This window comes from Felis catus, chromosome D3, assembly GCF_018350175.1.
Source record: "Felis catus isolate Fca126 chromosome D3, F.catus_Fca126_mat1.0, whole genome shotgun sequence".
In the NCBI taxonomy this organism is placed as follows: Eukaryota; Metazoa; Chordata; class Mammalia; order Carnivora; family Felidae; genus Felis; species Felis catus.
The window spans coordinates 27351855-27364690 of record NC_058379.1 but is presented as its reverse complement, the minus strand read 5'-3'; the positions used below and the strand labels follow the sequence as shown (position 1 = coordinate 27364690).

The 12836-nt window shown below is 40.6% G+C and overlaps 1 protein-coding gene across 1 annotated transcript in view; it reads right to left on the bottom strand.

Moving 5' to 3' along the window:
• PIWIL3 (piwi like RNA-mediated gene silencing 3) overlaps positions 1–12361 on the bottom strand; it is a gene marked incomplete at its 5' end in the record, with an annotated part of 28766 nt that extends 16405 nt beyond the window's left edge. The window contains 8 exons of the mRNA XM_045042081.1: positions 1836–1947; positions 4064–4258; positions 4906–4986; positions 5857–5975; positions 7266–7480; positions 8050–8178; positions 11053–11155; positions 12263–12361. Coding sequence (XP_044898016.1) covers positions 1836–1947; positions 4064–4258; positions 4906–4986; positions 5857–5975; positions 7266–7480; positions 8050–8178; positions 11053–11155; positions 12263–12361 — 1053 coding nt within the window. The remainder of the gene's footprint in view (positions 1–1835; positions 1948–4063; positions 4259–4905; positions 4987–5856; positions 5976–7265; positions 7481–8049; positions 8179–11052; positions 11156–12262) is intronic.
• Between the last annotated feature and the right edge of the window lie 475 nt (positions 12362–12836).

The window sequence follows — 12836 nt, the reverse complement described above, 5'->3', positions numbered from 1 at the left end:
TGAACTTCTATGTGCTAGTCGTGGTGTAAGACAGAAGAGGTATTTACAAGGAGCAAAACCAACATTGTCCTGCCCTGGTGGAACTCTGTCTACAGAGAGGGGAAGAGATTTGTAAAATAACCACTCAAATACAGAATTCCAAATTGGGATAGATGCTATGAAATGCAAGAGCACAACAGAACAGGGGGACCCCACAGAGGCCTGAGGTTTCAGGTTGGTGTGGGGGTGGGGTGGATGTACTCTGGATACCCAGCATGGCTCTTCTCAATCAATGACATTTAAGGTCAAATTTGGAGAATGAACAAGCAAATATCAGCCGGGCATCTCCATCTACCACCTCTATCAGAGCCTAAGTCAACCCAAAAATCCCTAATCTCCTCACACCGACTCCCCCGTTGTAGTAAATAACTCTGGCATCCACTCACTTCCTACCTCTCCCACCCTAATTCCGGTCACCATTATCATTGACCTAAAGTGACTTAGCCACCTCCTGACTGATGACTCTGCCTCCCTTTTTACCCACATACAGTCCATTCCTTGTAATTAGACACATATCTGTAAAATAAAATATATCACTTCATCCATCTGTATAACACCTCACAATATCTGATTTGTCTCCGTGGACAGAACTTTATACAATGTGGCCCCCACTTCATCCTCTGATTTCATATCCTACAACCCAAGGATGTCCTCCCCGCAACCATGTGCACTTCTTCACAGAATAATCTAGCCTTGTTTGGGATCTGGATACATCTTGCCCATCTGGAAAGTGGGGCCTTTTCTCTTCTCCCTCATTTGCACACAGCTTGCTCCTTTCAGACATTCACATACCAGCTTCTCAGAGCTTTCCATGACTTCCCACTCTGAACCACCAGACACTGTCCATAATACCTCTCAATTTTAATTATCTGGATATATCCCTCATAATCCTTAGAATAGTCTTCTTGTCTGTCTCTCTTCCTGCCATAAGGATGCAAGTTCCTTAAGAACAGACAACTCAGTGGTCTTACCAATGTATACCCAAGATGTGTAATGGGCACTCATTAAGTGCTTTTTTGGATTGAATGAACAAGAACTAAGTATGAAGCACAAGTGAGGATAATGTAATAGCACCATCCCCTTGAAGGGATGCCAGAGGGCTGTATAGCCTTGGTGGTTCCAAGTAGCCATGGTTTGGATTCCAGTATAAAAATACAAGCTGTTTTTTAAAAAATATAAGTTCTTTCCATTTGCTACAGGTATCTGTAATTCCTTTCTCTCATCTGCCAAAGCTATAAGACTAATCTCGTCAACTACTGTATCTTTGTGCACCAAGCCAAGTTTACTTATGTCTTTGTGAGCAAAGATTGAGGAATCCATGAGTTCTGAGATTCAGCACACAGCTGACATCCTTCCAGATGGTAATTAGTCATTTGTTTCTTCTTTTCAAACCAAATTCTATAGGGCTCAAACTTCTATATAAGGAAAGTGTTCATATATGAAGTCTTGCCATATTCTATTTTCTACCCAATGATCCATCAACATGTTTCAAACTACCATAGCCTCTTCTTAGGCCCACATTAGAGGCCATATTGGAGCCATTCTAATCATGTGACATTACCCTCTATATGAGGCACTCGAATGCATGGATAATAGATCTGTCAAGTTACAATACCTTTAAGGAGAAATTTTATAATAGATTATTATATATGTTATAGGTTAAAAGAGTATGTTATATTATTATAATCTAACATATAAGACTCTATATTGCACATGTATTTTTATGAGACATATTTGACTACATAATAAGAAAAAAAATGAGATTTAAATACATGGAAAGACAGGAGATTTCCTACCTCCTTGTAGTAGTCTACAAAGGTGATTTCCTCACCACCTGATTTCTTAAACGTACTTCTGGGAGTCTCCTCCCAATTAATAGCATCCACTCGATAGGTTCTATTGTTATACCTGTGGAATGGTCACAACATATAGTATTATTCCTAACATATTTATGGCATGGGATCATGTAAGAAGTGAGAAGCTTTAAATCCTACAAGAAATTTCAGGATATATCCACTTTAGTAAATTCACATGAGATATAATTCACCTATGTAAGGGTACAATCCAATGGTTTTAGTATATTCACAGAGTTGTAAATCCTATGTATTTGCCTACCCACCCTATTTCACATGAATTGAATGATACAGTATGTGACCTTTCCTGACAGCCTTCTTCCACTTAGTGTACTATTTTTCAAGGTTTGTCTATGCCGTAGCATGTATTGGTATTTCATTCCTTTTTGTTGCCAAATGACACACTATTTTATGGATATACATTTTTATTTTTCCATTTATCAGTTGGTGAACATTTGAGTTATTAACACCTTTGAGCTATTATGAATAATGAGGTTATGGACATTCATGTATCAATTCTGGTAGACATAGGTTTTCATTTCTCTTGGGTATAAAACTAGGAATAGATTTCTGGCTCATATGGTGACATTATATTTAGCATATTGAGAAAGGACCATCCTGTTTTCCAAAGAGACCACACCATTTTTACTTCTACCAGCAGTATGTGACGGTTGGTTCCAACTTTTTCACATCATTGCCAACACTTAATCTTTGCCTTTTCAAATTAAGCCATCATAGTATGAACAGGTATTTGCTTGTGGTTTGACTTTGCATTTCCCTGATGGCCAATAATATTGAGTTTCTTTTCATGTGATTATTGGCCATTTGTATATTTTCTTTGGAGGCCTGTCTATTCACATCCTTTGCCCATTTTTTGAAAGTTGGGTTGAAAAAATAAATAAAAGTTAGGTTCTCTTTTAATTATTGACTTGTAAACATTTCTTACATATGGAGATGCAAGTTATTTAGGAGATATGTGATTTCAAATGTTCTCTCATTCTGTCCCTTTTCTTTTTCTTTTTTTTTTTACTTTAAAAAGTTTTTAATTTGGTGAAGTCCAATTTATATTTTCCTTCTGTCATCCCTTCTCTGTTGGCATTTTATTTTATAAGGTTTTGCCTAACTCAAAGTCAAGAAAATTTACTCCTAGACTTTCTTCTAGGAATTTTATAGTTTTAACTCTTACATTTAGGTCTATTTTGAGTTAATTTTGGGGATAAATTGGAGTTAATTTTGTATCTTCTGTGAGGAAGGGCCAGGTAGATATCCAGTGGTCCCAGCAATATTTGAGGAAAAGAGTATTCCTTCCCCAAGAAAGCGGTCTTGACACTTGTTGAAAAAAAATCATGGACTATAAATGTGAGGGTTAACTCCAGGATTCTCAATTCTATTCCATTGATTTTTAGGTCTATCTTCATACCAGTATCCCACTGTCCTGATTCCTAGAGCTTTGCAGTAAATTTTGAAATTGGGAAGCAAGAATAAAGTTGAGGACTCCTAAGATGAGTCCTCATCTTCATGCTCTTCAGCTTAAAATGTCTGGTCTAGAGGAAGATTAAAAGTAAAACACTTCCGTCAAGCGGAAATTTGCTAATGGATTATAATTAAGCCCTGATTTTTAAAAATAGACACAAAGCAAGAGAAAAGAAATTTGGAAGGAGCATATTCTGTTACATGTGAGAGAGGGTTCAGAGCAGGTGACTGGATCAACATCAGGAATCACAAGAACAGCAAAATCTACAACTGAAACTTATCTTTTTCTCATGCTGTATAGCCAGATGAGAAAAGCATGGATGGATTCTCACCATTTCCATGCTATTTCTGCTTCTGACCTTTAATGTTTAGTGATTCGAAAACTATAGGACCATCTCTTATGGGGAGAAAAAGTTCTCAAAGTGATTGGATAGGTTTTTAAAAAGCAGACTTACAGGACACCTGGGCGTCACAGTTGGTTAAGTGTCCGACTTCAGCTCAGGTCATGATCTCATGGTTCGTGGGTTCAAGCCCCACATCAGGCTCTGTGCTGACAGTGCAGAGCCTGGAATCTGCTTCGGATTCTGTCTGTCTGTCTGTCTCTCTCTTTCTGCCCCTCCCCCACACTCTGTTTCTCTCTCAAAAAAAAAAAAAAAACAACAACAAACATTAAAAAATTAATTAAAGAAAACACTTACTTTGTAAAAACAATTGATCCAACTAATTCTTTAGAGATTTCCTTAGCATCTTTCCTTTGGGATTTGTTATCAACATGCATTATTAGATCATAAGCAGTTTGCATTCGGAGCAGTTTATGGTTCACATCAGCACAGAGGGTAATGCTGGTTTCATACTCAAGAATAGAAGTACTATATCCAGGCCAGATTACCAGCCTGCAAACAGAATACATTAGATGTAAGGGTCAAAATCCAAGCTCTGAACAAAGAAGCAAGTGTCCCAGGGTTGGAACTTGGGGTCTAAAACTGGTGCTTAGGAGTCAAGCAGTTTCAATTTCTTATTTTTAGTAAGAACTGATCTTTTGAAGGACCTTTCCAATAGAGATTTACCTGATGTGCTAGTTATAACTCTTACACCCTCTTTGTTAAACCATATTGTTATCACCCACAGGCTCACACACCTATATCCACACACGTACATACGTATGTGAGAATATATAGGATATAGGTGTATAAATTATAAACATATACACAATATATACATACATACATGTAGCTATAATTACTATGATTGAAAGTATTTAAGAGAAATTTATTATCCAAATTTTAGAAGATTTAGACTTCTTATGAGGTTCATATAACTACCAAATACCTCAAGGTTCATGCTTATCACTCTAGGATTATAAGAGTGAATCTTTTCACTTCGATTCAAATTTACATTAAAATCTAACTTAATCGTTCATGGCCAGTGGGTACCACTGAAAAGACCATCACTTATAAATCCTACTGCTTCAAATGAGAGTAACTTTCTCTAAATGCTTCTATGGTCAGGTCTGTAGAATGTGAAACTTTCCACTGTGTACTTATGATTGAGGAACTCTGTGGCCTCATTCTCGTTGTAATAGTTGCGACCAACTTGCTTCAAATCCATCATCTTCAAAATCCTAGAAATTGGAAGAATGGATTTCATTGAAACCACAGTGAATATTATTAAGCATTTACTAACAAACACGGAGATACACTGGGGGAAAGAAATCTACAAGTGACTTTGTTTTACAAACAATTAACAGGAAGTGCCTGATACAACAAGTAAATGACATTGTAAGGTAGATATTAAAGCCCCTTGAACCTCCATTTTCCCCTCCTTTACATAATCTACAACAAAAGGTCATGGGAAGGTCATCAGAAGGTCCTTCATCCCCAGAAATGAACTGAAACCTCTTTTGCAGACTATGTGCCTCCAATTTTCATTTTCACTATTTGTGCATCACCGTAAGTGTAGAACACCAAACAAATGTAGGGGTGCCTGCTTGGCTGAGTCGGTTAAGCACCAGACTTCGGCTCAGGGCATGATCTTGCATTGAGGGCTCAAGCCCCGCACTGGGCTCTGTGCTGACAGCTCAGAGCCTGGATCCTGCTTCGGATTCTGTGTCTCTCTCTCTGCCCCTCCCCCCTTGTGCTCTATCTCTCTTACAAAAATAAACAAACACTTGGAAAAGAAAACAAATGCACATTTACTCCAGGGAGAAAGAGGCATCGCTGTGCACAGTTGACATCTGCCCCTCCCTAGACAGGGAGCAGGCATGTGATGTGGGGTAGGCAGGAAGAACAATGTCAACAATAAGCCACAGAACTCAAACAAAACTCAAATCTAGGTGAGGTTCAAGTGCTGATTCATCTCAAAGATCGCTTGCCCTCCCAGAACATGAGGAGACATCAAGAACACAAATTCTAGGACCAAACACCTATGTGCAGTGCCACTGACACACTAACATGCAACCAAATCTCAAGGAAACGAAATCTTACAAACACACTTTCTAAAGAGAATGTTGTAATAACGTAAGCAGTCCAGTGAGGTGGGTTTGAGTTCACTGCAGAATTCAATGGTGACCTTCACAATCTTTTTGCCCCATCGGCTGACCAGTTCTGTTTTCTGAGGTAAAGAAAAAACAAAAAGGTCTGGTGCTCCTTCCAAGGAGAGTATGCTCATTACTAGACCACAAATCAACAGGTCACTTGGCTGTCCGGCAGGAGCAATCTTAACCCCCAGAGGCACATTCAGGTAGAAAATAGGATTTAGGAGTCCCAAATGGGGGTCAGAATTAAATATTTACAATGATTTTTTTTAACTTAAACAAGCTCCTGTAAATTATGCACTTGGTAAATAAATATAGAAGTTTATTGAAGTGGGGTGTCTGGGTGGCTCAGTTGGTTAAATGTCTGACTTGAGCTCAGGTCATGATCTCACAATTTGTGGGCTCTAGCCCTATATCGGGCTTTGTGCTGACAGCTCAGAGCCTGGAGCCAGCTTCAGATTCTGTGTCTCCCTCTCTCTCTGCCCCTCGCCTGCTCACACTCTGCCTGTCTCTGCCTGTCTCTCCCTCTCTCTCTCTCTCTCTCTCTCTCTCTCAAAAATAAACGTTTGAAAAAAAATTTTTTAAGTTTATTGAAGAGGGTCACCTGGGTGGCTCAAGCAGTTAAGCCTCTGACTTTTCATTTCAGCTCAGGTTATGATCTCATGGCTCCGGGGTTTGAGCCCCACTTCAGGCTCTGTGCTGTGTCAAACCTGCTTGAGATTCTTTCTCTCTGCCCCTCCCCCAATTGCTCACTCTCAAAAATATTAAATTAAGGAAAAGAAATGGAATATTAAGTCCTTCAAGTTCTGTGTGTGTGTGTGCGTGTGCGTGCATATGTGATGTTTTGGAACAAGAAATAAAAACTTATTCAATACTTCATCAGTATTTGAGCCCTATTTGCCATTGAGAAGGTAAAAATATATATATTTTGGTCCTAAGTTCATTTTAACCACCAAAATGAGGCATGAGGGAACATCAGTGATAGCCAAACATGGCATGTGGGTTTTGTTACAAATCCTATGGGCAAGAGATCTTCGCGAGGTCTCCATGAACCATTGTATAAAAATGGTATATTTGCTATAATACAGGGAGAATGTGAGAGAAAGAAAGAACAAAGGTCAAGAAAATGTCCACTAACAGGAGTGCCTACATGGCTCAGTTGGTTAAGTGCCCAACTCTTGACTTCAGCTCAGGTCATGATCTCGTGGTTTGTGGGTTCAAGCCCTGTGGCTCTGCACAGTCAGTGCAGAGCCTGCTTGGGATTCTCTCTCCCTTGCTCTCTGTTCCTCCCCTACATGTGCTTTCTCTCTCTCAAAACAAGTGAATAAACTTAAAGAAAAAGAAAATATCCAATAACATTACTTCACCTGCTTTTGTAGTTTATGAGGCAGTAATAAAGAGTTCCCATCAAATATGTGACACTCTCCAATTACATGTTTATGCTGGCAAAGCAAATCTGTACGAACTTTTCCATCTTCAATCTCTGGCATGTAATCAATGTTATATTTATACGTGAGGAGTTCAGGGCGAGAGGTCACTCGGAAATGGTTGGTGAATAGCTTTACCACTCTACCTTGCGTTCCTGAAAAAACCAAGCCACATGTCAATAATGAAACAAGTTGACAATGTAGACACCACGATCTTGAGAGCTTAAGTTAGGTCAAACAAAGACATGAACAAGTAACGAACATTTGCACACACCTGATGCCCAGAATATGTACCAGCCTTTTAAAGGAATCCTCACACAAACATACATTTAGAGTTAAAATAGAAGATTAAAATATTAAATTAACAACAACAAGAGATCAAAAGAAAACCTCTTGTAACACAAAGCTTCCAAAAGGGGAGAGCAAGTGGGGAGCCATTGTTTGTAATAGTGTTTAGCATAAAAAAAAAAAAAGGCTCAGCACAACCAAAGAACTGGGTCATTTGATTTTAGTTGCTATAAAAGGAAAACTGGAGAGTACATCCAGGTCCCCAAATAGGTCTCTATTTCTGCAAAGGTGGAGGTTATTACAACATGAGAAGGTGGGAAGGTACCTCCACTCACAGTGATGGGGTGAAGCTCTAAGACTCTCAAACACAAATGAACCCCAGAACAGGATCAATACGAACAATTCCATAACACTAGGTTGTTCAAGGCCAGCATACCTGTTGTGGAGTCTTTCACATGTTCCAAGTACTGTCGGGTATTCACCACCTGGTCTTGAAAAATGGCTCCAAGACCCCTTTTCCCCTTCAGTGACAATGCCTGCAATCCAGCCCCCAGCTGAAGTTCCTCTACACAGAAACAAATGCAAAAACCATGAGTTTTATGTGATAAAAAACAAATGGAAACGTAAACAAAGGACAATGTTAAGTACAACTTAAATTGAGGTTGTTGGAGGTAGAAAACAGGGTTGTCAAAGGATCCAAACAACAGTAGTTCAGTAATGATCACCAGAAAAGGTGAATGTTACCCAGAAGCCTTTCCCAACAAGACCCCATTCCATGTCAGCGGCTACCCTAGCACCACATTCATTGCTGCTATGGTGTTTGCCTCCTTTCATCCGGTATTTGCTCAGAGTGCAAGCTTCTTCAAATCAGAAACTTTGTCCTTTCTCTAACTTCTTTATAGGCTAATCACCTGATACCAGAGTGCCCTCTAGTGGGCATCATAAAATGCTGACTAAATAAACAGCCCTTTCAAAAAAAAAAAAAAAAAAATGCATGAGAAGTGTTTGAGTGACCTCAGTGGATGAAGCTGAGGACTCTTGGTTTCAGCTCAGGTCATTATTTCACAGTTCCTGAATTTGAGCCCTGCATCAGAGCTCTGTGCTGACAGCATGGAGTCTGCTTGGGATTCTCTCTCTGCTCCTCCCCTGCTCTGGCTCTCTCCCTCTCTCTACATAAACAAACTAAAAAAAAAATTGTTTATCAAAAGCCAGTTTCATGATTTTTTTTTAAAAAAATAACTAATCGATTTTTTTAACAGCAACTGGGAAAGGCTCTCATGTTATTTTTATCACATTGTAATATTCGTCTAACTATTTTAAAGGTCAATATTTGGAGCACAGTGCAAGACAATCTTTCACATATTATGAAAGAAACCTCCATAAATGGGTAATACAGTCCATGCCTTGGGTTGCACAAACTGGTTTTCTTCAAAATGTTACTTCTGGAAGCTATTATCCCCAGCTTATGATGCTCTTATAAAAACACAGTCTGAATTTCCATAATAGAAAAACTTATTTCATTTTACACATAAGTTTTTAAATGATTTTTATCAAACTCTCAACTAATTCCTGACACACCCAGCAATCAAATTTATCATATTCAAACTTCAGTGAAAGAAAACAGCAAGCATCATTCATTAGTACTTGCTACATACAGTATACTTTACATAAAATATTAATAACCCCTGAGATGTGACAGGTGATAAAAATAGGTGTCTTAATATTATATATTCATGTTTATAACTTCATCTTATGGGGTCTGGAATTTGTCTCAGTTTATTATAAAAGTATTTACAACAGAGGATACAAAAGCAGAGGCAACAGGAGCAAAAATAGACAAGTGGGAATTCAAACTAAATACTTTCTGTACAGCAAATGAATCAATCAACAGAATGAAAGGCAACTTATGGAATGGGAGAAAGTATTTGCAAACCATGTATCTGATAAGGGGTTAATTTAAAATACATTAAGGAACTTCTGCTACTCAATAGCCAAATACCTAATAACCTAATTTTTTTTTAATGGGGAAAGGACCTGAATCGGCATCTCTCCAAAGAGGACATATAAATGGCAAACAGATATATGAAAAGATGCTCAAGGTCATTCATCAGAGAAATGCAAATCAAAACCACAATGAGCTATCACTTTCCATCCGTAAGTATGGCTATTATATCACATACACACACAAAGCACACGTGCACACAAAGTATGCATGCACACAAAGTATGCATGCACACAAAGTATGCATGCACACAAAGTATGCATGCACACACGAAGAACCCCCCCCCCCAAAAAAAAGACAGCAAGTGTTAGTGAAGATGTCAAAAAACCTGAACCCTCTTAGAATACAAAATGATATAGCTGCTATGGAAAACAGTATGGAGATTCCCCAAACACTTAAAGGTAGAACCACCAATCCAGCAATCCCACTTCTGGAGGATTCTTTCAAAGGATTGAAATTAGAATCTTAAAGAGCCATGTTTGCTGCAGCCCTTGTTAAAACTAGCCAAGCCTTGGAAACAACCTGAATGCCCATCAACGACTGAATGGATAAAGTTAATACAGTATATACACATAGTGGAATATAATTCAGCCTTAAAAAGGAAATCCTGCAATAGGAGGCATGATCTTGAGGACATCATGCTAAGTGAAATAAGCCAGTCCTTGAAGGACAGATCCTGCATAATTCCACTGGTAGGAGACATCTAAAATAGTCAAAGTCACAGAAGCAGAGAGTAGAACGGTGCAATTCGGTGAGGGGAATGAGGAGTTGCTACTCAACAGGTGGAAAATTTCCCTTATGCAAGTTCTAGATAGCTGCCATGTAACATTGTGCCTCTAGTTCACAGTACTGTATTGTACACTTAAAAATATGTTATAGGGTAGATCTCATGTTAACTATTCTCACCATAATTAGTAAGAATTTAAAACTTAAATAGCAGCAAATCAGAGAATCAGATTTGAGGTGTAATTATATGAGCCAAATCCTTGGCAATCAGTATTAGGCTGCATGCACACCTGTATAATGATAACCTTTCACCTATGAAAATAATAAAATGCAGGTAAATACTGAGATGCCCAATGAGCTGCCCAAGCATTCCATACAGTGGTTTACAGTAAGGTTTCTAGAGTTCTTAATTAACATGGAGTTATTGTATACACATGCACTGTCTAAATCTGAAAAGCAATTCTTTTGAACAATTGGCTAGTCTGATTGATAATAGTCTCCATTTCTTTTCCCTAAACCTTAAAATAGAAGGGGACTAAAACATTGACAGATAATTCATTGCAGAAATGAAAAATAGTTGCAAGCTGTACACTCTTTGCATCCTGCCAAAACATACTGAGGTTCTCTGCCTAGAGTTTTATGGCTGTGGTACACCCTCATGTATTAAACACCTCCCCCCCCCCCCATATCCCTCTCTTTCCCTCTTTTTACTTGGAGGCTGAGGTGTTCTTCTTGGTCTTCTTCGTCGTGCAGGCTTGACCACTGGACTTTCCAGTGGCTGGAGGCCAGGCTGAATTTGACCAGTTTGCTGGGTCTGTATGTTTTAGGAGATAGAAATAAAGAGTGATAGTAACGGTGTTTGTTCATCATCCCTAAATGGCTTGCCTGCCAGGTGCCAGGCACTGCCAGGGCATGAAGCATGTTCCCTTGTAAAGGCTCACATGCCAGTGACAGAAAATAAAAGTCATGATTTCTCTAGGTTAGTGTGTTAATTGCTAAGGAATTGAAGAAATGTAGAAACAAGCAAAGTACAGAAAACTGGGTATTACCAGATGGTGGGATGTGAGGGGGCTGGTTGAATTCATGGGGGACAAAGACCCTCAGTGAGAAGTTGCTAATGAATCAAAGACTGGAAAGAGGAGAGTGAGTTACAAGGTTATACGAGCCATAGGTAAAGGAAAGAGCAAATTTTCTACTGTAGAAACGTTTAAGAAAGAACAAGGTGGCTGATGTGACTGCTGCAAGGTGAGTACGAGGTAGAGAAGCTTAGGTCAGAGAGGTGGTGGGAGAGAGGCCATTTTTTTCAATGTTTATTTTCGAGAGAGGGAGGGAGGGAGAGAACAAGCAGGGGAGGGAGAGAGAGAGAGAGAGAGAGAGAGGGGAAGACAGAGGATCCAAAGCGGGCTCTGCACGGTCACACTTGGGGCTCAAACCTACAAACCATGAGATCATGACTTGAGCTGAAGTTGGGGCTTAATGGAATGAGCCACAGGTGCACCCCAGGAGGGAAGCCATCTCAGATGTGCCTCTGACTGAGAAAATGGGAACCTTTACAGGATGTCAGGCAGAGGAACTGCATGGACCAATTTATATGGTTCTGTGTGCTGGGAAACAGGCAGAAGACCAGGGTGGAAGCAAGAAGACCAGTTTGGAGACCACTCGCCACGTGCAGCAAGGGATGCTGGTGGCTTGGACCAGAGGGTAGTAACAGAGGTGGTGACACATTGTCAGATGCCAGATATTTTTTGGAAAATTGGGAGACGACAGTGTTTCCTGGATGTTGGTGTGCAGGAAGAGTTTGGGGTCGAGAGAGGAATCTAGGGCATATTTGCATATGAGAAAACGCGTGAGAAGGAAGCAGTAGCTGAGGAAGATAAAGTATCTTTTGCACCAAAGAGAGTGAACAGGCTGTTGTGCTCACCGCTGTGGCGGCTCCCGGCGGCGGAGGCGCGGCGGCTCCCGGCGGCGGAGGCGCGGCGGCTCCCGGCGGCGGAGGCGCGGCGGCTCCCGGCGGCGGAGGCGCGGCGGCTCCCGGCGGCGGAGGCGCGGCGGCTCCCGGCGGCGGAGGCGCGGCGGCTCCCGGCGGCGGGGCTGGTTGAGAGGGCGCCCGACCTCGCGCGCGGCCTCGGGCTCGGGTCCTGGCCCGACCTGACATTACTGTCCTGAAGGGGACAGACCCTGGAAGGGGACACAGTTATGTTAGACTTCTCTAGGTAGTTGTCTGGTCACCTTCTACAAACCAGGACTTTGAAGAAGGCATCAGGTTGCTAACTACACGTGTTTTCCAATCACACCAAAAAGACTGCTAACTGCCAACTTGTCAGAGAAGGATCCTGTGGTAAAAGGGAACCTGGTAAAATATTCTTAGAGACGTGCAGAAATTTATTGACTGGGATTCTTTTCCCCCACACCAAGTGACAGGTCACTGTGGGTTACCCTGCTTGCTTTTAGGAGTCCGGTGCGCACGGAGTTCACACCTACCGCCTATCCCCCTG